The sequence below is a fragment of the Suricata suricatta genome, chromosome 13 (assembly GCF_006229205.1).
Source record: "Suricata suricatta isolate VVHF042 chromosome 13, meerkat_22Aug2017_6uvM2_HiC, whole genome shotgun sequence".
Classification (NCBI taxonomy): Eukaryota; Metazoa; Chordata; class Mammalia; order Carnivora; family Herpestidae; genus Suricata; species Suricata suricatta.
The window spans coordinates 33,317,482-33,340,945 of NC_043712.1; the positions used below are offsets into that span (position 1 = coordinate 33,317,482).

At 47.0% G+C, this 23,464-nt stretch overlaps 1 protein-coding gene across 1 annotated transcript; it reads right to left on the bottom strand.

Moving 5' to 3' along the window:
• Positions 1-408: 408 nt before the first annotated feature.
• Positions 409-5,236, bottom strand: ALDH1B1 (aldehyde dehydrogenase 1 family member B1). The gene is given in 2 exon segments (XM_029920472.1): positions 409-3,016; positions 5,185-5,236. A coding segment is annotated over 1 exon segment (1,560 nt). The 5' UTR covers positions 3,007-3,016; positions 5,185-5,236; the 3' UTR covers positions 409-1,446.
• Between the last annotated feature and the right edge of the window lie 18,228 nt (positions 5,237-23,464).

The window sequence follows — 23,464 nt, forward strand, 5'->3', positions numbered from 1 at the left end:
ATTTCTCCCTTCAGATGGGGAATGAAGTCGGAAGACTAACAAATACACTGAACTCTGAGGTTTGAGACTCTGAAAACCCCCAGTATGTCAGAATGGCCCCGATGCTGGGCTCTGCTTGAGGGGTGGTGTGTTTGGGTAGAGGCTGGGGGACAATGTGGAATCCCTAAAATGGGAACCGAAATGGACTTGCTCTAGGCAGGAGGCAGGGCTTTTCTCTGTGGGCCTTAAAGTTGCACGTTGTCACTCAGCCAAGAGAAAAACAAAACTGCAGCTAGAAATATTGGGGGAGGGGACTTTTGCACCTGGCTGGGGGTTGACTGGATGACTATCTGGGTCCCTTCCATCCTCACGACTCTAAAATGTTCAGTTATTAGAGAATATTGTTACAAAATTCATTTGCAGACGGAATTATGAGTATTTTTTATTTAATTCTTAATTGAAATCAATTCACATACCATAAAATTCACCCTTTTATGTGAATCACTGTACAATTCAGCACTTTTTAGTATGCTCACAAAGTTGTACAACTATCACTACTATCCCATTTCAGAACACTTCAAAACCTCCCAAAAAGACATCCTAGACCCATTGGCAGTTACTCCCCATTCTCTCCTCCCCCAATACCCGGCAACCACAGATGTACTTTCTGTCTCTGGATTTGCCTATTCAGGACATCTCATAAATATGGAATCACACAATATGTGGCCTTGTATGTTTGGCTTCTTCCACTCAGCCTATGTTTTCAAGGTCCATCCATACAGCACATGTCAGTACTTCATTCCTTTTTACGGCTGAGTAGTACAAGGAATATTCCATGGAAACATTTCATTTATCCACTCACTAGCTGATGGACACTTGGGTTGTTTACTTTAAAGGAATGGTTATATAAATGCATTTTTTGCCCACTTCTTCGCTCAAATGAAGGAAAATCAGTAACAAAATGTAGGGTAAGCTAGCGAAACAGCCTGGCAACTAGTACTTTAAAAAGGAAACGCATCCTTGATTTTTAGGTTAAGTCACTGAAAAATGGGGCCAAGATTTGGCATCCACTTAGTTTGAAACTCCTAATGCCTGCTCATCCTATGTCTAAGCCGTCAGGTTAATCCTCTGGTAAGTTTTTGGATCAGAAGCAAGAACGAAAAGCCACTGTCCAGGTCTGTGGTTTTTAATCTATTTTCTAGACTCCCAAGATTTCATAGAAATAACTCAGGGCCACCAAGGGGGCTGGGACTAAAGGGCAGGTGGGGAGAACTCCGAGCCCAGTCCCTAGCCCTGCTTTAACTAAGAGCAGCTCTCATTTCAATTGCTTTATTTGGTGAGCGTCCCTCAAAGAATTCATCTGAAACAAATAAAGTGGGGTCTGGGGCTAAAAAATGATTTGGCAACTGCTGGTCTAGGTGATTATGGACTCCCTGGACTGGAGGAGGGTCTCTATGGGGAACATTCTTATGAATTCTTCTGAGGAATCTTGATGGTAACTGTCTTCACCTCTGTGTAGGCCTTAAGCCCATCCTCCCCCAGCTCCCTTCCATTGCCAGATTCCTTAAACCCTCCGAATGGCGTATGGCAGGTGACAATGTTGTAGGTGTTTACCCACACTGTGCCAGCCTGGAGCGCCTGTGTGAAGTACATGGCCTTGTCCAGGTCCCGTGTGAACACGGCGGCAGCCAGGCCATACCTGGTGTTGTTGGCCCTCTCGATCACCTCCTCGATCTTCTTAAATTTAAACAGGGGCTGCACAGGCCCAAAGATCTCCTCTCTGGCGATCCTCATGTCATCCTGCACACCACCAAAGACGGTGGGCTTAATGAAGAAACCGCGCTCCCCCAAACGCTCCCCGCCGCAGAGAAGTTTGGCCCCCTCTTTCTGGCCAAGCTGGATATAGCTCAGGATTCGTTCGAACTGTTCCTTGTCCACCTGGGGCCCCTGCTGAGTGTCCAGCTCAAAGGGGTTCCCGACTCTTCTCTGCTTAGCCTTCTCCACGGTTCTCTCGAGAAACTCATCATAGATGGATTCTTCCACGAAGGTCCGGGAGCCCGCACAGCAGCACTGGCCCATGTTGAAGAACAGGGCTTAGTGGCACTGCTCCACGGCATGGTCCAGGTCAGCATCGGCCAGCACGATGCTGGGGCTCTTCCCGCCCAGCTCCAGGGTGACTCTCTTCAGGTTGGAATCACCAGCTGCCTTCTGGATCAGGTGGCCCACCTCAGTGGAGCCGGTGAAGGCAACTTTGTCGATATCCATGTGCTGGGCGATGGCCGCTCCAGCTGTTGGGCCATAGCCAGTGATGATGTTCACCACCCCTGGGGGAAAGCCCGCCTCTTTAATGAGGGAGGCCAAGTACAGGGCAGAAAGGGGGGTCTGCTCTGCCACCTTCATGACCACAGTGTTGCCTGTGGCAAGCGCTGGGGCGAGCTTCCAGCCCTGCATGACCAAGGGGAAGTTCCAGGGGATTATCTGGCCGCAGACACCAACAGGCTCGTGCCGGGTGAAGCAGAAATGCTCGCCATCCATGGGGATGGTCTTGCCGTGCCACTTGTCAGCCCAGCCGGCGAAGTACCGGTATACTTTGATGACCTCATCCAGGTCCAAGACATAAGACTCCTGGAAAGGCTTCCCGTTGTCCAAGGTCTCCAGCGAGGCCAGGTAGACACGATCCCGCTCCACGAGGTCAGCCAGACGGTTTAGCAGCCGGCCCCGCTCTGAGGCATCCATCCGGCGCCAGGGAGACCCCAGGCGGAAGGCTTCGCGGGCTGCTTTCACGGCGCGATCCACATCAGCCCGGTCCCCTTCAGCCACGTGGCCAATGACCTCTCCCGTGGTGGGGTTCACTGCCGGGAAGGTCTTCTTGCTGGCTGCATCTTGCCACTCGTTGTTGATGAACAGCTGGTTGTAGCAGATGTCTGGATGCAGGATGGGGCTCGGGAGGGCTGCTGCCGAAGAGTAAGGGGCGGTCCTCCCACGGAGGCAGAGCAGCCGGGGCACAGGCACCAGGAGGCGCAGCATGCTCACTACTCTGGACGGGACAGGGGGAACCAGAGTGAACAGGTGAGAGTGGCCAAAGTGGTCCCCTAAAGGCCCACAGCTAAGATGTTCCAAGATGATAGCGTAAAGGGGTGCCACTTCTAAAAACATGGATTGTAAGGCATACAGAGGCCCTAAAGAACTCTCTGGTCCATCTCCTTCATGTCCCATCTATCCCCCAGCTCACTCCCTCACCTCTTCTGGGTCTTGGGTCAAATGTCACCTGCTCTGCAAGGCCTTCCCTGACTGCCCTTTGTAAAATTTACAGAAGTGAAACTTTTCTCACCACTAGCACTCTGTCCGCCATCCCATGCCTTATTTCTCCCCATCTGACACAGCAAATAGTATATTACACACTCACATGTTTACTGTCTGCCTCTCCCCAATAAAACATCAGTTCCAAAAGGGCATTTTTCCCCTGCTTTGCTGTGTCCCTCATGCTTCAAAGTATGCCTGCTACAGAGCAGCTGCTCAACAGCTAGTTATTCAGTGATATACATCAAAATCTCCACAGAGACTCTTCACCATTTGACCTAATAATGGAGTAGAAACCAAAGGAACTGAGAGACAGTTATTCTCTGAAACAGGGACTTGCTTCACTTTGCCTCTGTGCCTCAGTTTCCTCTTATGTGAAAGGCCTCACAGGGCTACACTGAACGGGGCTGTGCACAGAAAAAGCATGGCAATCTTCCACCCCACCGTATCAGAGCTGGCCGCAGGCACTTTCCCCGAGGCAAAGGTCTCAACTTTCCAGGAGTGCAGCCAGTCTAGCAGCAGATGGGAAGAAGGGCCTGTTTATTCTTGCCTACAACTCTGGAAACAGTGCAGACTTTATTAAAATAACTAAAGGGGTTCCCCGGGTAGCTCAGTCAGTTAAGCATCTGACTCTTCATTTCGGCTCAGGTCATGATCCCACGGTTTGTGAGTTCAAGCACTTCATGGGGCTCTGCACTGACAGCATGCAGGCTGCTTGGGATTCTCTCTCTGCCCCTCCCCTGCTCATGGTTGCTCTTGCAATCTCTCTCTCAAAATAAATAAATAGATGTAAAAAAAATTTTTTAAACCAACTATAAAATTTATTCAATGATATTTAAATGGGGTATAAAACTTCTAGATTCACTGAAACAGTTACTCTTCAGCCAGGACCGCAATCTCTTCACCTTCTCTCTCTCACTTGAGTCTTGACCTACCCAGCAGCCAAAAAGAACTGCACCTGCTTTCTCCACTCTCACGGCTGCATGGCTCATCCTCTGTCACTGGGCATCCCGGAAAGCAAAACCCCAGCCAGGCCCCCCAGCTTCATACAAATCAGTTCTCTCCCTTGGAGGGTGGTTTTGCCAGCAGACCTGCAAGGGGTGCAGTCAGGTTTCATCCTGTTCAGAGCTCTGTCCCATGTTGGGACAGAAGAAACTTTGGGTCCAACAGTCCTGGGTCTGAGGAGGGAGGGGTAACCAATCTGGGGAGTGGAGGAGTGGAGGGGCTAAACAGGTGAGAGAGAGAGTCATAGGCCAAGGCTGGCAAGTCTTTCATGCTGAGCCAAGGTTGTTCCTCCTCTAGGAGCTTCAATAAATAGGGTCTGTGCTTGGAGCTTCCACTTGCATAGATTAAGATCACTGCTCACAGCACACCACACTTTACCATTTGCAGGTCATTTTCTTAGCAGTGAAGTCACTGAAACTCCCAGGAACCCTGGGGTGATCTAGGCAGATGATGACCCCTCCCGCCTTTCTGGAAAAAGGCTGGGGATCAGAGAGGCTTAGGGACTCACCAAGGGTACACAGCAAGAAAGAGTAGCGGTCTCACCCAGGATTCCCATAGCCCCAGCTTTGTGTTTCCTCCCGACTGTTGGCAATTTCTTACAGTTCCTGGTATTAGTGCCCACTGTGCCAAGGGCCGGCTGCCCTTCTAAATCATCCAGCACGGGGTGGCCCCCCTTCTGCGGGGAGGAGGCGCCTGTCATAGCCTCTAGGCTACGGTCAGGGGCTCTAAGCCTGATTGGGGTGGATGGAGAAGAGCTATGATTTCTAGCTAAAGGGGGGCAAAGTTTGAGGGTGTCTGCATCTTCCAGGCCCCAACAAGAATCACCCCGTGCCCCGGGTGCAGGCACAAGCTTGGAAGCTGCAGCCTGCCCTCGGACGGAGGGAGAAAGGCGCTAATTACCTGCAGCAGGCTGGGGTCCCGTGCAGCTTCCAGCTCTCCCAGGTCTAGCCCAGCCTCCCGCCGCTCGCTCAATGCCGACGCCGCTTCCGCGCAGCCGCTCAGCCTCCACCCCAAGCCGCGAGGCTCCACCTGCATCAGGGTTAGGGGTCGGGGGACGGCGCCTATCTGGGGCCTGGGCCAAGGCCCCTCCTTCTCCCAGGCGCGGGCGGGTCGGGCTGGAACGGCCAAGGGTGGGGAGGGCAGCGATCCCCACTTCCCGGGTCCCAGCCACCGCCTTCCCCACCCCCTAGTTACACAGCACGAGGGAGCGCTCTCGTCGCTTGGCCGCTCAAAGCTGCGGTTCTAAGGCGTTCGTTTGGAAGCGGAAACAAAGACCCAGAATGGGGCATGCCTTCTCCAAGCCACAGTGATCACTCTGATTACATTTTGCATATTCTCCCGCAAGGTGCACCTAGTTAGGTCTTCATTGTCATTCTCGAGCCTCTCCTTAACCTCTTCTGTGCCTCCACTTTCTCTGTCTTCCACCTTCCCCGCTCTTCCCTGTGCGTTTAAGATTTTATTTGGGTGCATTTTAAAAATGCTTCCCCCCCCCCAGGACAAAAAGAATATAGGCACATTGTAGAAAAGCTTGGAAAACACAGAAAAGGACGAAAGAATTTTTAATTTTTTTAACGTTTATTTATTTTTGAGAGACAGAGACAGAGCATGAGTGGGGAGGGGCAGAGAGAGAGAGAGTGAGAGAGAGAGAGAGAGAGAGAGACAGAATCTGAAGCAGGCTCCAGGCTCTGAGAGAGGAGAGAGAGAGAGAGAGAGAGAGAGAGAGAGAGAGAGAGAGAGAGAGAGAGAGAGAGACAGAATCTGAAGCAGGCTCCAGGCTCTGAGCTGGTAACACAGAGCCTGATGCTGGGCTCAAACTCATGGATCACAAGATCATGACCTGAGCCGAAGTCAGACACTTAACCAACTGAGCCACCCAGATGCCCCTGAAAGAATTTTTAAAATAACATCAATCCAGTTTTTCTATCAATTTCTGAGAAAAATGCTAACATCTGTGACCATTGTGGATCTATTTCTTCTTTTAATTCCATCAGTCTCTGCTTCATGTATTAGGTACATATATATTTATGATTATTTTTGATTTATGTACTGTGCTTACATCATTATGAAGTTATAGTTTTAATCTCTAGGGAAAAAGGTACCCTTCAATCCCTTGACCCAAAAGTTGCCATTTATCTTGCCCATATCTTTTCCTCTATATTTTTCAAATTTCACTTAATAAAAAGGAAATTTTGGGTGACCTCTATTTTGCTGCCTGCTTTTTTATCCCTTTTTTCTTTTTTTACTTAGTGATTTATTATGAACCTTTTCTCATGTCACATTAATTAAAAAGTAACATCACCATCTCCAAAGCAAGCACCGAATTCCATGGTAGAAAAGACTGCTGATGGACACTTAGATTGTGTCCATGTTGTTGTTGCCATAACGTGTGCTAAACACACATCTCTGACTGGTTCCACCTCCCTTGTGCCTTCCTTCTAATTGGAGAAAGTGGGAAGCTAAGAGGTCGTTCACACCTTTGTTTGCAGCTAGAGTTCTGGAGTGCAGTTCTGGCTGCTCCTGACTAGAAGGACCCCTGCCAACTGCAGAAGGTGGAGGGTACTTTCCTGCCCAAAGGGCAATGGTGAAGGCAGATTGTGAAGATTTTCTGCATTAGCGTTCCTCCTGGGTATGGGGTGGCAGCTGGGGCTTGGGCTTCTAGACTCCTACTACCTGCTATTTGAATCATGGCTGCAGGGGTGTGTCTGGAGTTAATAGCTCCGGAGTGGCCTCAGACAGTAAGGAGACTGGTGAGCCATGTCTAACTTTATTCTGGGAATCAGCCCTGAAGGATTCGTTCTCCTTGCTTTTCCCTCCAGCCCTTCTAACAATTCTATCAGCACCCGATTCTCCATATTAAACTCCTACCTCTGCATATATTTAGTGCTTACATTTTCCTGTTTGATCCTGACAGATTCACATAATTCTTTCCTTAAGCTACATCTCTATGGAATCTTCTATTACCATGTCATCCTTAGGATGTTTACAGCCCTTGCCGCAAAATGTAGTTCTTCACTAAAAGCAGTGCATCTTGCATCTTGCCACAGCTGTGTTCATGTCCTCCTTTGGTTCTCCCAGGAAGCGTGTAGCCCCGCCCATCTCCCACAGCTCATGGTCAACCTAGCACATCTTGGGCACTTAGCACTCCATGATGGACTGACCCCATGATTATTTGGTCAATTAACAGCCTAATTTGTAGAAGCAGTGAGTCCATAACAAAGGGAGTATCAGTTTTCATGACAGCTTGGAAAGCCGTGGCAGAGGCCAACTGGCAGACAGGAAGTGGTCCCATAGAGAGAGGTTGAAGGCTGTGTCCTGTGAGGAACAGCTAGAGGAACTGGAGTGTCCACCCTTTAGAACTCACAGGACATGTTTGTGCCCTCCAAATTTCCAAGGGACAAAAGCAGACATCTGCAGGATCCTAGAAGGCAGAGCCAGACCAGTGAGGGGAAGTTACAGGGGGCAGAGGAAGTACTCCTCACAAAGCAGAGCTGGCTAAGGAGGGATAGGAGGGTCTGCTTTGAAAGGCAGTGACCCCCCCATCACTGGAGGAGTACAAGGAGGCATAGACAACCATTTGGCAAAATCCTGTGGAGAGGAGTACCAAATAAGAACTGAACAAGACAAATGGCTTCCACACTAAGCTGTGCATCAGAATTGCTTGAAAAGTGTCAAAAACAAAACAAAACAACACACCACAATCTCCCTGGATCTTACCTTCAGAGATTCTAAATTATCATATGTTGATTGAGACCTAGGAATTTTTTTTAAGCTCTCCATATGCTACTGATATGCAACTCTATTTGAAAAGCACCAACCTAAGTGGTCTTTGGAGATTCTATGACCCCACCGTGGATGGTTTTCAGAAAGGGATTAATCCAGCGAATGCTTTGTTTGTATTTTGATTCCATTCAGTTTGCCTACCCTTGACATTTCATAAGCTATGGCTGTCACCAGAACTCACAAAAGTGGTCCTGTTGCAAGTTATTTGTAAATGCAGCCAAAAATTAAAAAAAATAAAAACCTTCCACAATGCCTGACATTTATAGTTTGGAGAAAAGGATAAATGTGTCATGGCTCAGGGTAAAGTGCATAAATTACGTTTGCAAAGAGTTGACTATTGTTCAGGAATGTTTTGGATTCAGCTTTTTAATTGGCAAAAAAAGATACAGGCCTCTATAACGGATGTTGGGCCTGGAGCCACTGTGAGTGTTTGTACTAAAAGGATTGAAGGAAAAATAGTGAGATAACACAAGCTACAGCCAGGTCACTGTCAGCAAGGAATGTCACCCAGGGATGTGTTTACACTGGCCTGGTGGGGGAAGAGAAGCTATTTCTATCCTTCAGCGTTTTGGAGCCTTATATGTCTAGGGAGTTACTAGAGGAGATTCCTGGCTCTAAGACAGTGAACAGATCAGACAGACTCCAAACAAAAGGACATTCAAGCTGCACTGGGCATTTGTTCTCCACTGAGCACAACAGGTGCCTCCGTTCTCTTCATCTGAACCAGAGATGGAAGACTGGGTCAAGACAGTGAGGGAGTTGTAGAGAATGAAAACTTAAAAAGAAAAATGTATGTAAAAGCAAACTAAAATATACCTTCTCCCCCCTTTCCCCCTGAGTAAATCTCTATACTCTGTGAAGTTTACTCTGTGTGAACATAACCAAAGTCTGAATGTGTCAAACCAAACGTGCCCTGAGTATTGACCATAAACTTGGTTTCCCTTCCACTTGCCTGGCTTCCTTCTTCTTTCCCTCCCTCCGCACCTCAGTTTATAGTTGAGCAAACCGAGACCCAGAAAGGGAAAGGGACTTGCCCAAGGACACACAGAAGATGCGTGGCCTAAGTTCACGCTAAATCCCAGCTCTCAGGCAAGCACACAAATAACGACAGGGAAGCGAAGCATGTGGCAGTGCATGGCACCTGCAGTTAAGGGTCTTGAGGGAGGAAAACTGTCCTAGATGAGGTGGGTGGGTGCAATGTCATCACAAGAGTCCTTATCAAAGGGGTACGGGAATGTCAACGTCACAGGAGATGTGATGCCAGAGGCAGAGGAAGGAGTCATACAGCCACAAGCCAAAGAATGCAAGTAACTGGAAAAGGCAAGGGAACAATTTTCCCCAGTGTCTCCAGAAGGAACACAGCTCTGCCAACACCTCGATTTTAGCCCAGTGACACCCATTTCTGACTTCTGAGCCCCCAGAACTGTAAGATAGTAAGTTTCTGTTATTTTAAGCCACGAGGTTTGTTATCATTTATAATTAGCTAATGAACGGAAAACAAAGACATTGACTCACTCATTTAAAGCCCTTGTAGCCATTTGAGTTCATGGCCTCTGGCAGAGCACAAGTGGGCCTGGTGGGTAACAGCCTTCCACTCTGCAGACGCCATAATTATGAGCAAGCACCATTGTTTCTTTTGTTCATCTGTCATTCTTTTGTTCTAAAAAGGGATCCTCTCCTGCCTCCACCCCGATCATATTTTTGAGTCAGAACTGCCCATCAAAGCATTCTCCATATTCTGGGGACCTTGTTCATCCTGTTAACTATAAATGCCTTATATTCTGCGTTTCTAACAAGTTGCCTGGTGATACCAATGCTGCTAATGTCAAGACCAGGCTTCAAATAGAGGGTAGAGGGTGAGATCTGAAGGACAAGCAGGGGCAGACTAAATGAAGAGACAGGTGAAAGTTGCAAGTGAAAGGGACAGTCTTACGCCCAGGCCTTGAGTGGGAGGGGTCAAGTGCATTCAAGGAACTGGGAGAAGACAAGCAGGAGGAGGGAAGGGGTAAATAGCTCTGGAAGAGGCTAAAGGTGTCAGCAGGGGCCAGACCATGCAGGGTTCTGGGGCCCAGGTGAGAACCCTGACCCCTAGGCCAAGCACTGTGAGTAAATCTAACGTGGTCCCACCTTGGAGGAGCTCAGAGGACAGTGTGAGGTGCCTGACCCAACAACACTAATGGCAATGCACTACCACATACCTCTAGCAGGGAACAGCACCCAGCTCTGTGCAAGCAGAGGAAGCAGCCCTGAGCTCCCCCTGCCTGCCACCTCTCGGGCGATGACTTCTCAGCTGAGCCCCATCAGTTAGAACTCGTTCAGACACATATCTCTAAACAAGTGGTTCTCAACTGTGGCTGCATGGTAGCATCACCTGGACAGCTTTTTACAACATTGATACCTGAGCAACACTTCTGATTCCCAGTCAGAATCCCTTGGTGTGGTACTGGGTTGTCTGATCTTTTGTTGTTGTTGTTGTTGTTGTTTTGTTTTTAAGCTCTCTTGATTCCAATATGTAGCTACATTTGTGAACTCCTGATGTAAAAGAAAACTCAAAATAAAAGTGGCTTTGGGGCGCCTGACTGGCTCAGTCAGTTAAGTGATTTCAGCTCTTGATTTCAGCTCAGATCATGATCTCATGGTTCGTAGGTTTGAGACCCGTGTCAGGCTCTGAGATGACAATGTGGAGGCTGCTTGGGATTCTCTCTCTCTCTGTTTCTCTCTGCCCCTACCCTGCTCTCTCTTTCTCTCTCTCAAAATAAATAAATAAACTTAAAAAAAAAAGCACAGAGACAGGCTGTCCAGGGTGGAATGGAGCTCTGCTTTGTCTTCATTTCTAGGGCGGAGAATCCTATTAGAGTTTTGAGGAAGAAGGAGGCAAGTTGACACGATCCAGTTTGCAATTTGAGAAGATGATTCTGGTTGTCGTGCATGCCTCCTCTAGTCTCCTAGGAGGAGAGATGATTCCTAGGTAGGTTACCCCAAACAGCAGGTGTTGATAACTCCTTAGGCTAGCTGCTAATGGGCACAGGGGAGTCGTTACACCCTATTTCTGTGTATACTTAAACTGGTTCAAAATAAAAAGTAAAAAAATATATATATTATGTTACCAAATCAACAGAAGATGTCCTCCTAGTTCAAAGGCTCTGTAATGTATCTGTCCCTTTGTGACCCTCATGATTGGGCCTGGTGGATCCGTGTCTTTATCTAAATGCACAGTTAATTATAGAACAGCAATTACAGAATGGGGCACGAGTGGTGCAAAGGGCATGGGGCTGGGTGTCAGAGCCCGGGTCCCATTCTCTGCTCCAGCCTCTGTGTGATCTTGAGCAACTTCTTTCTCTTGGCCTCAGTTTTCCCCATTGTTGAAGGAGGAACCATGAGATACAGAAAAGGGCGATTAAAGAATCAGGCCTCCAGAAATTTATGATAAGGCTGTTAAGTAATGTTCACGGTTAGCAGAGTCCTTGGACCACAAACTTCGGCCCCACACACATGTTATTTGTGCAACTATCCGTTGCCTTTCCCATTCTGTTATCATTACTGGTTATGGGCAGTAATGAGGCAATGACCGAAGTACAAAGTGCTGGCAGAGGCCAAGTGTATCTTTATACATGTGCTGAATGAGAAAGCCTGAGATATTGCCCCACCGTTTATGACACTTGGTGCGGATTTGGCAACGAATGCACAAGGGCCGCTTAGATCCAGGAATATCTGACCAGAACAGGGGAACAGGGATGAACCTCTGCTCAGGATGACCTTGCCTTTCACTTCTGTCTCTGGGCATCAGTTCTTCCTGCTTCCAAGACTATTTCCACACTAATAAGCATCTGCCTTCCGTCTTTCCTGCCTTCACTCAGCTCCTATTATGGATGACCCTGTTGCAGAGGCCTCGCAGTGCAGAGATGAACCAGGCATTATCCTTGTCCTGAGGCCTCAGACAGGGGAGGCAGAGAGACATGGTCACTAGTGTGTTTCTCTCACACAGTATGAGGAAGTTCCATGGGGCCAGCAGAGCAAAGAGACATAAGAAATGGAACATGATAAAGCCTGTGAAGGTCTTGGGAGGCTTCCTGGAGGAAATAATACCTGATCTGAATATTGAAAGCTGAAAAGGGCCAGGGGAGAGATGGCATTTCTGGAGAACAGAGTTGCATGAGCAAAAGACCAGAAATGAGAGGTGCCTGGGTGGCATGGGGAGCTGTGAGTAGCTTCTGCTGGCTGGTGCCTGGGCCGTGATGGCAAGGTGGGGTACGATGAGAGAGCCAAGGCTAGAGTGGTAAGGGGGACATATCATAAAGGGCCTTAAGTGCCATGGTAAGGAGTTACAATGTTATCCTGAGGAACCACAGATCTACCTTAAAGCAGGAAGGTGATTTGGTTAGATGAGAACCATTTAATTTCATCAGATCTCATGGCAATGAGTTAGGATTAGGTTTAACTCTGAGAAACAGAGACTTCAATAACAGTGGCTTACACAAAATGGGAGGTGATTTCTCTAAATAAGTAAAGTAAGCCTGGAGGTAAGCAGTCCAGGGAGGTGATAAATGATCCTCAAGCATACACATCCCTTTCAATTCACCATTTGGTAATCCTTAGCAGCAAGTATTATCTTTGTGGTTCAAAATAGCAGCTTCCACATTCATATTTCAGGCAGCATGATGGAGGGAGGGATGTGGACAAAAAGGCAAAGGTATGTGTGTCTTCTGCTTTTAAAGAAGGGTTCCCAAATCTTCCCCAAACTGTTCCTCTTGCATCCCATTGGCTGGAACTTAGTTACATGGTATAGCCAGGAAGGCTCGGAAATGCAGTCTTCATATTGGGTAATCATTTTGAGAGATTCTATTTCTGTGATTCTGTGGGAAGGCAGACACTGGGGAATAACTGGGGGGCTCAGCCACAGACCCTCCTAACTCTGTGAAGACAAGCGGTATCAGCGTCCGTTGACAGATAAGGACGCTGGATTGGTGCACCTGAGTTGCAGACCTTGGCTTTGAATGCCACCCTCTTAAGCACTAGGTAAACTACTGGAGGTGACTGACTTGGGCTGAACCTCCTCACTCCAAATCTGGTTTCAAAGATCCTGCCATGACTGCCTTGGTGGGTCATCCAGGAGGAGCAGTCCCCACCTGAGAAGATTCCCATGATGGCTGATCCTAACCCTGGCCTTACAGAATCAGGGACAGAGCAGGGAGCAAGGGGGGCCCTTAGAACTTCTGCCTCAATGTTGCCATTGCATAGATGGGGAGACTGACGCTCAGAGAGGCAAAAGGACTTCTCCAGGTCCTTTAGGGAGTCCATGGAGGGTGGAGAGGGGAGGGACTTGGACTAGCATTCATAACAAGAACCCACACATGTCACAGTCTTATTCATTATTCACCTGGTGTCTAGTGTGGTGTTTAAACAACTTTTTCAGACAGGCTGCATCCTGGTTAAGGCCACAGCTGCATGTTGGTGAAATTGCCCCAGGGTTTGAATAAGAAAGGTGTTTCCCATTGCACATCTGTTCATAAGGACTATGGACCATGGGACATTCCTTCCCTAAGACAGAATAATGTTTCTGCAGTAATGGGCAGGGTGGAACCACAGAGGAGAGAGGACATGAAATGTAAGCTGAGGGGCCAGAGGCCTGGATGCCAGGCTGCCTGCCTCATTGTGTGCCCTATGGGCCTCATTGTCCATACAGTGAGGCGACTGGGGGAGATCACATGCCCAAGTGAAATCTCACACAGGAGACCAAAGTCAATCCAGGTGAAAAAGAGCTGTTTGCTGGATCTCCCTATCTCCTGGGATCCCCAAGGCAGCTCCAGGGGTCTCTGTGGCTCAGTCATCCTTCCCACCTTTGCCCCTGGGCTGAGGTATCTAGAAATGTCATGAGAAGGAGCAGCATGAAGTGACTCAAGGCCAGGAACCAGGGAGTGTGGCCCCCACCTGCTCTGCTGAGAGTCCTTCACAGGGTCTGGAGGGCAGCTGGCCAGGTCTGTCCTCCCAGGGCCAACTTTTTGGACCAAATGACCTCCTAGAAAGAAGGGTGGGTGGACAGATCAGGGGACATTCTCTAGGCAATGGCTTCCCAGCACTCTGAGTCGGTCCACAAGTAGGCCCCATGCTGGTGTGTAAAGGGTAGTAGAGGCTCCTCAGAGAGACGGTATCAAGACACAAGTGCTAGAGCCTACAGAGGAGCCTAGGCGTGCTATTCAACGCCCTGAATGCCAGAAAGCTGTACTGACCGGGGAACATAGAGCCAGCTGTAATTCTTCTTTGCCTGGTCCTTATGTTCCCCTTGCTGGGCCAAGCATTACTCCTTCAGATGCTGAGTCATGAGAAGGTTTTGGGGGTCCTGGGGCAACGGCTAGGAGGCCAGAGTAGATACAGGTGGGCTCCTGAGGGCTCAGACATTGGCTGCTTACAAACTGGTAGGTGATCATTTCATTTTCAAGCACCTATATGGCAGTACTAGGGCTTTTCAGCTGAAAATGAGTCCTGCACTGTCATTTAGGACTTGAGCCAAAGGAATTTATCACTGTGATGGGAAGAATATGAACTAAGAGCATCCCTATCCTGATTGTACAGGACAGGAGACCGAATTCCAAGCGGGGACAGGGACTTGCTCCAGGCCAGGCAGAGAGACCCTGGCAGGGTGGGCCATGGTGGAATAGACCTCAAGCCTCCACCTCGCACCCTGAAGCCACTACATAGGTGGCCTTGGAGGTGTAATTACTGCCTGCTGGGAACAGATGGGTGCCTTTAATAGGCATGTTTATTTAAAGGGCTTCCCAACTCTCAGCATCCAGAAGGAAAGAAGAGACCATTCAATCTTGTTTTCAAACAAAAAGAAAACCAAAAAGGAGAGGTCATGAGGGGGCAGAATCATCCTCCGGTTGATGAAGACAGAATATCCGATTGAATTCCACCAAAGCCATCTCTTTTGCTGGGGACAGAGGGGCTGCTGTCCTGAGGGGGCTGTTTATTCACCAAACCACATTTGCAAGTTTGTTTAATCATTCTCTCCTATTGTGTGTCACCATTTCTCTGCTTCACAGAGCAGCGAGATGTGGCAGAGAGCGCCCTCCTGCTCTAGATGCACGGGCTTCGGGCCCCACCAAACCTGGGTGTGCCCCTGCTTGTGGCCTTGATTCCCCGTCCCAGAGCTTGCCGCCCTGGGTTCCATTCCAAAGCTCTCTTGGGCTACGAAACCGTTTTGGCCTCCATCTGAGGATGATTGAGGAGCACAGAAAAGGAAAAGCAATTATTTTTGAAAACTCAAGGTGACCCCTTCAGGGAGCCTTCAAGTCCATAGTAAACCAAACTCCTGGTCTTAAAACTTGAAAGATTTAAAAAATCCTGGTCTGTTTGCCAGACAGGCTCTTCCCTTCCTGAATATGTGTAAATGGGCAATTTCTTACAACCTTAAGGCATGTAGGAGCAAGACACTCCCCCAGGTGACACTGAGCAGGGTGCTTGCCCTGTGCTCTGAGTAGCACAGGAATCCCATGAAGCTGGAGAGATGTCTGATTAGACCCTGTCTTGTGTCTCCCTGGAGTTTGAACTGCCTAATTTAAGTGTACCAGAAAATGTCACCATGTTAGTGATCTACTGAATCTTCCTGTTTATCCTGAACACTTTAAAGGTAGATAGAGTAGGGGGCACTGAAAAATAACTTGTCTGCCTGGACTGCAGTATAATACTCATTTATATTTCTTGAAGGTTTACTCTGTGTTGAGCACTTTACATGGATTACCTTGCTTAAGCCTCACCACACCCATATGATAGATAGTGACCAAACTCTGATTTCTGTCTCCAAGGAGGAACAGATTTAGAGAACGTTAGAATCACCATGGAGTTTATAAAAACAATAATGCCCACCCCCATCCCAGACCACCTGAATCAGAGTGTTTAGGGATGGGGCCTGGCCATGGATATGATTTGAAGTATTCTGGGTGATTCTAATGTGTAGTCAGAGCTGAGAAGTTGGGGTTGTGTAATCTGTTCAACTTCATCCAGCTAATGAATGGTGGATTCGACCCAGCATGTCTAACTCACCAGGCCTCACTTGAACATGCTAGAAATCAGTGTCATTCATTAGCCTCCCAAAGGAACTGGGCCTTTGGTGTGAAATTCCTTCTCCCCTTAACAAAGGCCTGTGTGAGCCGGAAACCTCTAGCACTTGCAGCTCTGGAACCAGACGTGTTTATTTCCCGCTCTACATTTTCCTGATTGTACCACATGGATGTGACACAATGTATTGGTTTGCCATTGCCTCAGTACAAATGACCACAAACATATGGTTTGAAATCATGCACCCTTATTCTCTCACAATTCTGGAAGTCAGAAGTCCAAAGTCCATTTCAGCGCATCAGGACCCCACCACTGCCTCTGTTGTGAGAACCCACATCCTCTAAGGGAGAATCCACATCCTTGCTGTTTTCAGTTTCTGAAACTGCGTTTCTTTCATTCCTTATCTCATGGCCGCTTCTTCGATCTCCAAAGCCAGTAGCACTGTATCTGCCTCTCTTTTATAAGGACCTTTGTGGTTGCATTTAGGGTTACCTGGATAATCCAAAAAGACTCCGCAGTCTCCCCATTTTAAGATCTTTAACTTCATCACATCTGCAAAGACCCTCCCTTGTCCATCTTTCAGTCAGCCCCAGCGGCATGGTGTGGGACTTCAGTATCTGTCCTTGCCCCTGTGGTTAATCAGCCCATTGCTACAGTAACCACTCTAGTGACTTAACTGAAGTGAAATGGAAAGAACCCATCATAAGGGAAAGAGGTGGGTTGAAAAGCAGGAAAAAACAAAGCATCCTGCTGACAATAAAATAGCAGAAAGGGGACCCATCGAAGTCTCTCATTAACAACTGTGGCAAGGTCTAATATTATCTGGGACCTCGAGAGAAAATACACACAGGCTCCCGAGTTGGGTCTTGCTAAGCCTAATGAAGGCTCTGCCTCAGGGAAAGCAGTTTACTCCCTTGAAAGAAAGCTCAGAAAAGCCAGGGTGTGTTGCCAAGTGCCCTACTGCTAACAGAGTAACTCCATAGATGGATTGACCCCAATCCCTAGAGACTAGGGGCTAGGCTAACATTGCCCTCTAGCATGTATAATAGGGGTGACCAGAGGCCCTATATTGAACTAATCATTTGTTGGTCTCACTAACAAACAGACTATCCGAGCTCTAACAGAGACTGAAGCTGAATGCACACTTATCTATGGAAACCTCTTGAGATTTTAGAGAGAAATAAAGGCTAGTGATGGCAAATTTCAGGCAAAGGCCCTTTTCTATCTAAGGTAATCCTTATAGGTTCCATGGATTAGGACCTGAATCTCTTTGGGAACCATTATTCAGTTTACTACAAACAGGAAACAGGGAGATACCCTGATTTGTACTTCCATTCAGGTTCAAGGGAGCCATCTGTGATCTGGCTAAAGGCAACTGAGGTGAAATCATGTTGGTGGATATTAGTTTGGTCCAAATGAAAATTGGATGAGAAAGAAAAATGCTGCAGCTAGCATCCAAGGCAGTCCCCCAGGACCCCTGCCTTCTGGCATTCACATCCTGCCCACATTGTACAGACCCCTCCCACACTGTCCTTGGAGGGTTGGTCTATGTGACCAATAGTATATGATAGAAGTGATGGTGGTATTGTCACATTCAAGATTAGATTATGAAAGACTGAGGCCTCTTCTCGGGCTTTTTCCTCTCTGATCCCTCACTCTGAGGAAGCAAGCCGCCACATGAGTTTGGAGACACCCACTTCAGAGGAACTGTGGCCTCCTTTAACGGTGCCAACAACCTGTAAGTGCACTTGAAAGTGGACCCACCAGGCAAGGCATCAGGGAGCTGCCAATGGCTGGGTCACAACCCCATTAAAGACTTGGAGCCAGAATCATCCAGCTAAACCATTCTTGCATTCCTGCTCCTCAGAAATGTGTTTAAAATTGCTAAGGTTGGGGACAATCTGTTTTGCAGCAATAAATAACAAATACATCGACTCTTCTGTCTCTGTTCCAGTATTGGTAACTTTTAGTTCCTCCAATGGGCATTTTACAAAATTTCAGGTAACCTGAAGCACTTTTGTCCATTTTCCAGAAGTGTACAATGATTAATTTTCTTTTGGAAATGTTCAGCCACTGACCTCTGTGCTCCCACGTTTTAACATGAAAAAAGGCAAAGAAAAGATGTAATATCTAATATCTAAAAATGGAGATTGGCTGGACAAACCACACAGCTCATCACTGGAGCTTCCCTGACATGGGCTGTGGGAAGTGGCTGGCACCTCCTTTATCAGGACAGACCATTATATCCCAGGTGGCCTATGGCCCCTTTCAGAACAACTGGCTCTTTCTAAAAACCTCCATCTTCCCCTCTACCTGCGCCCTCCCCCCAATTTTCCCTTTCCCTTCACCAGGGGCCTTGGGTGAGAAAAACTTCCTGCAGTATTAGGAATCCCCTTTTCTATTCCTGAACTGGGATCTCACTTACTCTACTTTTCTAACCTGGCTTCTGGGCATTTCTCTTCCATGCTCTTGACCTCCTTTTTTACAACCTGCACACTGACTACAATGAAGTGACTCTCTCTCCTTAACAACATTTCCACCTGCTCCATGCAAGAGAGCCTCAGCTGAAGGTCAGAAACAGAAGGAAAGCAAAGGGACTGGAGTAATTCACACCAGGGGATGAATGGCTGATAGCTCCAAAACTATACCCACCCCCAATGACTTATATCTGCCTTAAAAACAAAATCAAACAAACAAATGAGCAAGAGTGAATCATCCTGGTGGTGTTTCAAGGGGACTGAAGAAGAATGGGGAACCATTCTGGTAGGTGAGAAAGACACAGAGACCAGACACCTTCTCCACAGCCTGAGGCCAGGCTTCAGGCTCTGGGATCACACATTGCTGAGGCTGAATCAGTTCTGCCACTGAGAGCTTTGTGGCCTTGGCAAGTTAGCAACCTCTAGGAGTCTCAGTTTCCACATCTGTAAAAGGCTGTCATGACCTCTGCCTCTGACTTGTGAATAAGCTACAAGCAGGCTAGCACACGTGAGGTGCGCAGCACCTAGCAGAGAACCGAGAGGGTGCTCAGGTGTGGGATTTCCTTTCTTCTTTCCCTCTTTCTTCACTGAATGTGAACCTTCTCCCAACCCTGCCCCAGCCCCCAGCCCCAGGATCTGGTTGTGTTGGCCATGAGCAGGGTAGACTGAGGGGAGGGAGCCAGGTCTGCCCTGGCCATCCAGGATGGGAGGATGGTGAGTGACCTCCCTCCCAGAACCTCCTAGCCCCACATTCCCTGACTGGGTGCAGATGGTGGAAGCTGAGGGTTGGCTGTAGGACAGGCCTGGCAGCAGGCTCCCAGGTGCCAGGTGGGGAGGAGCCAGAAACAGCTTTCCTTTAAGGCAAGTTGGCTCAGCCCACTGCTTTGTTTAGCTTCAAACATTCAGCTTCTCGCTTCTATTTGAAAACCTGCATCTGATGTGATGGCCTGGCAGCTGGTGATCAATGTGGTGAGCTGCAACTGTGTGTATTTGATAGCCCAGTCTTCTCTGTGTTTGGGATCTCATTTGTTCATTCATTCATTCATTCATTCATTCATTCATTCATTCATTCATTCAAATATCAAGTAGGTGCTTACAATCTGTGCTAAATGCTGGGATCCAACTGTGAGCAAGACAGACATGGTCCCTGCTGTTAGAGTGTAGGTTCATGTAGGGGACCAGCCATCAGTAGCTCATTAGTCAAACAAAGCACACAGGCTGGTGTAAAGTTAAGGCCCATAAGTGCTCTCAAGGACTGGAATATGCTACCATCAAGATGGGTAATGGGCCTTAACCAAGTAGAAGGGGCTGGTGAATTTAAGTGTTTCTGCTAATCCATTCATCCAACAATTATTTACATCTACCCTGCCCTGGGCAGGTACTAAGCCCTCAACAGAACTGTCACCTTGCCTACCAAGAGCTCCTTGAAGGATATGCAGAGGTGTCATCATTCTCCTCTGGGCCCTCCATGCTAGATCCAGCCTTGAATATACAGTAGGGACTCAGATTCTGACACTGGAATGGAAAACCATGCAGAAAAGCAGAGAATCTGTCTTGGCTGAACAGGGATTTGAGGAAGCTGGGGTCCCAGATGATCACTAGCATTCTTGTGAACACCGGGGACTAGATAGACTCAGGGTCTAGCCCTGGTTTTCTTATTCAAGAACTGTGTGACTTCAGGCAAGTCCTCTCCCTCTCTGGTCTTCAGTTTCTCTTACTGTAGAAGAAAGGGGTTGGAACAGATTCTCCAGGGTCCAAGCCCCAGAACGACATCTGGAGCAGAGCAGGAGCAACTGTGTCATTTGTCAGAGGGGCCGGATGTAGCCAGGGTTTGGAGACACGAGCCATGCTTATGACAAACAGTACTAAGTAGTGCCATAACCCTCTTGTCCTGTCTGTTCATAAGCAGGGTTGTTTTGTAATCTGAGGAACACAGCAGAGTATGTTTATGGTAATTCTCAGATCATTGGTCCTGACAAGTAAATTTCCTTTTAAAGCTGGCCGTTAAATGCATTTTAAAGTGATCGTAGTTCATCAACTTTTTTAAAGAACAATTATAATATGGTGATAGATTGTGGGATACATAAAATAAGATTCTAGATCCTAGCTTTGCTTCCAAAGAAAGGAAAAACTAGTAACTTTCCAGCAGAGACACCTGGCAGACACCATCTCAACTGAGTGATGAAGGAGACCTCACCAGTGATGTCAGGTGTCCCCGGCTATGATGTGATGGAAAGAGCATCTCACCTCTGCGATACCCTTTCCGTAAATCTATAACCTCAGTCTAAGCAGGAGAGTAACATGACCCAAGCCCATGGTAGAGGACATTATCTAGGATATCGAACCAGAACGTCTTGAGACTTTGGGCTCATGAGAAACAAGGAAAGACAGGAACTGTCAGAGCCCAGAGGGGTTGACATGAGGAGACATGACAACTAAATGTAACATGGTGCCCTGGATTGGATCATGTTGCAGAAAGAGGACATTCATGGAAAAACTGACGAAATTCAAATAAAGTCTGGAGTTTACTTACTGGTACTGTGCCAATGCCAAAGTTCCTTGTTTTGACACATGCACCAGGGTAACATGAGTTGTTCACAATGGGGAAAACTGAACGAGGGATATTAATGACCCCTATGTACTATGTACACAATTTATTTTTTTTATGAAACTAAATTTATTCCTAAATACAAAGTTTATTTCTTAAAAAGGAAGTAGAAACATTTGAAGACTAAAATAAAAGCATTTGGCCAAAACAAGGGGGGAAGGATGATTAGTAGACAAAATACTTTCCTTCTTAGAAAATACCATAGAATAATTTGTTTTGTCCTGTTTGATAAGGTTAGGATTCTTGATAGTTAAAAAAAACTCCTAAGGAAACTAAACCAAACTATGAGAATCTATGTAAGGTGCTGCCTTATAACCTCACGCATCAGCTTGGTGCTAATATCTAGGGCTGCAAAAGATGTACTAGAAGCACAGGAAGATTCACCAACTCTGGAAGGGTTGCAGAAGACTTCCTGGAGGAGGAGGCATTTTGAATAGGAGCAGAAAGAATGTATAGGAGTTATGGAGCTAATGAGAAAGAGTAAGGATAGGAATTTCTATAACTATATTTAATAAACATTTATTATTTACCTAGCAAGTGGGGATATAGGCTCTGGGGATATAGTTCTAAACAAACCAAGAGATGGTCTCTGTCCTCATGGTGTTTTGTTTCCTGTTACCTGTTACCTTCCAGAATGTATGTAACTACATAGCTATAATTATGGCGTGGATGTGGATATTTAGGTATGTGTATTCTAGAAATATCAACTACGGGTCTGCCCTTTCACTGTCTTGACTGCTAAGGGACACCACTCCATGCTAGGCTTCTGTTAGCACAGAACACATGTGTTTATTTGTGAGGCCGTGAGATCATGACCTCAGCTGAAGTTGGATGCTTCACTGACTGTGCCACCCAGGTGCCCCAGGACTCCTGGCTTTTATTTTCTGCTTTCATCGTCTTGAAATGCTGAATAACATTATCTCTGAACTTGCGTTTTGTAAGTGAAGTCTGATGAGACTGTGGAGCATGCCTGTGAGCAGAGGAGATACGCAAGGCGGCAGGGCACGCCCGTGTGGGCTCGGCCCCGCGGGGATCGTGAGTAGTGTGCAGAGCGAGCAGACAGCCTGACCACTGGGTGTGCATACACAGTACGCCAGTTTCGGGTGCTGTGGACCCCCAGTGGGGCAGCCAGCGCTTGGAGTGAGCTCAGATTGATGGCAGTGTGGTGGCAGCAAGAGCCAAAGTAGCAGTGCTGGTGACAGCAAGGCGTCAGGAGAGAGGTGCCTTCAAACCTGAGGTATTGGTCCTTTACTTGATTGGTCCCTGCATTTATGAAGGGGTTATTAAGTGTCAGGTCCTGTGTTTGATAGGAACTCTAGTTATGCCCCACAACAGGTGGGAGGAAATACCAGGTTTTTTCTTTTTTGTCCCGCTAAAAAAATATTATACAGCAAATTTGGAAGATATAAAAAAGAAGGAAAAAAAACTGCCAGAGACTCAAAACCTTGACAAATAACTATTACCATTTTGGTCCAATTTTTTCTAGACTTTGCTATGCACATTTTTACAGTGTTTAACTGATATATAATATATATTTTATCACGTGACTATACCACATTGACTTTCTTTGACACTTATGTGGTTTCCAATTTTTTGATAAGACTGGTGCTTTACATCTTTGTACATAATTGTACTTTTCAATAAACTCACTTGTTTCAAAAAAGCATAAAGTTCTTCATGAATTTCAGATTATTTCCTAGCCCAGAATTTCTGTGCTTTGTTGGCTATGGGCTTTTTAGGCGAGTCATTCACTCGCGTGTTTGGTTATTTCAGCACTGACTTGTCCCCAGCTTTATAACAATACATTTAATAACTCAGTAGAAATGGACAAATCCCTTGGAAGACACAACTATCAAAGCTTCGCTCAGGAAGAAATAGGGAATAAGAATGGCACTGTATCTGTTAAACAAATTGAATTCATAATTGAAAACCTCCCAACAAAGGAAACTCCAGACTCAGATGGCTTCGCTGGGGAACTCAAATACCAACTTATTTAAGGAAGGAAGAATACCAATTCTACACAAATTCTTACAAAACTAGAAGAGGAGGAAACACTTCCTGATAATTTTATAAGGCTAACATCTCCTTATTACCAAAAGCAGACAAAAGATATTTTTCCACCTGCTGCAAAAAAAAAAAAAAAAAGGAAAAAGGAAAAAGAAAAAGAAAAGCCATTGTCCGATATTCCCTATGAATATAAATGCAAACAGCTTCAACAAAATGTTATCAAAGCAAATTCAGCAGAACATACAAAGAATAA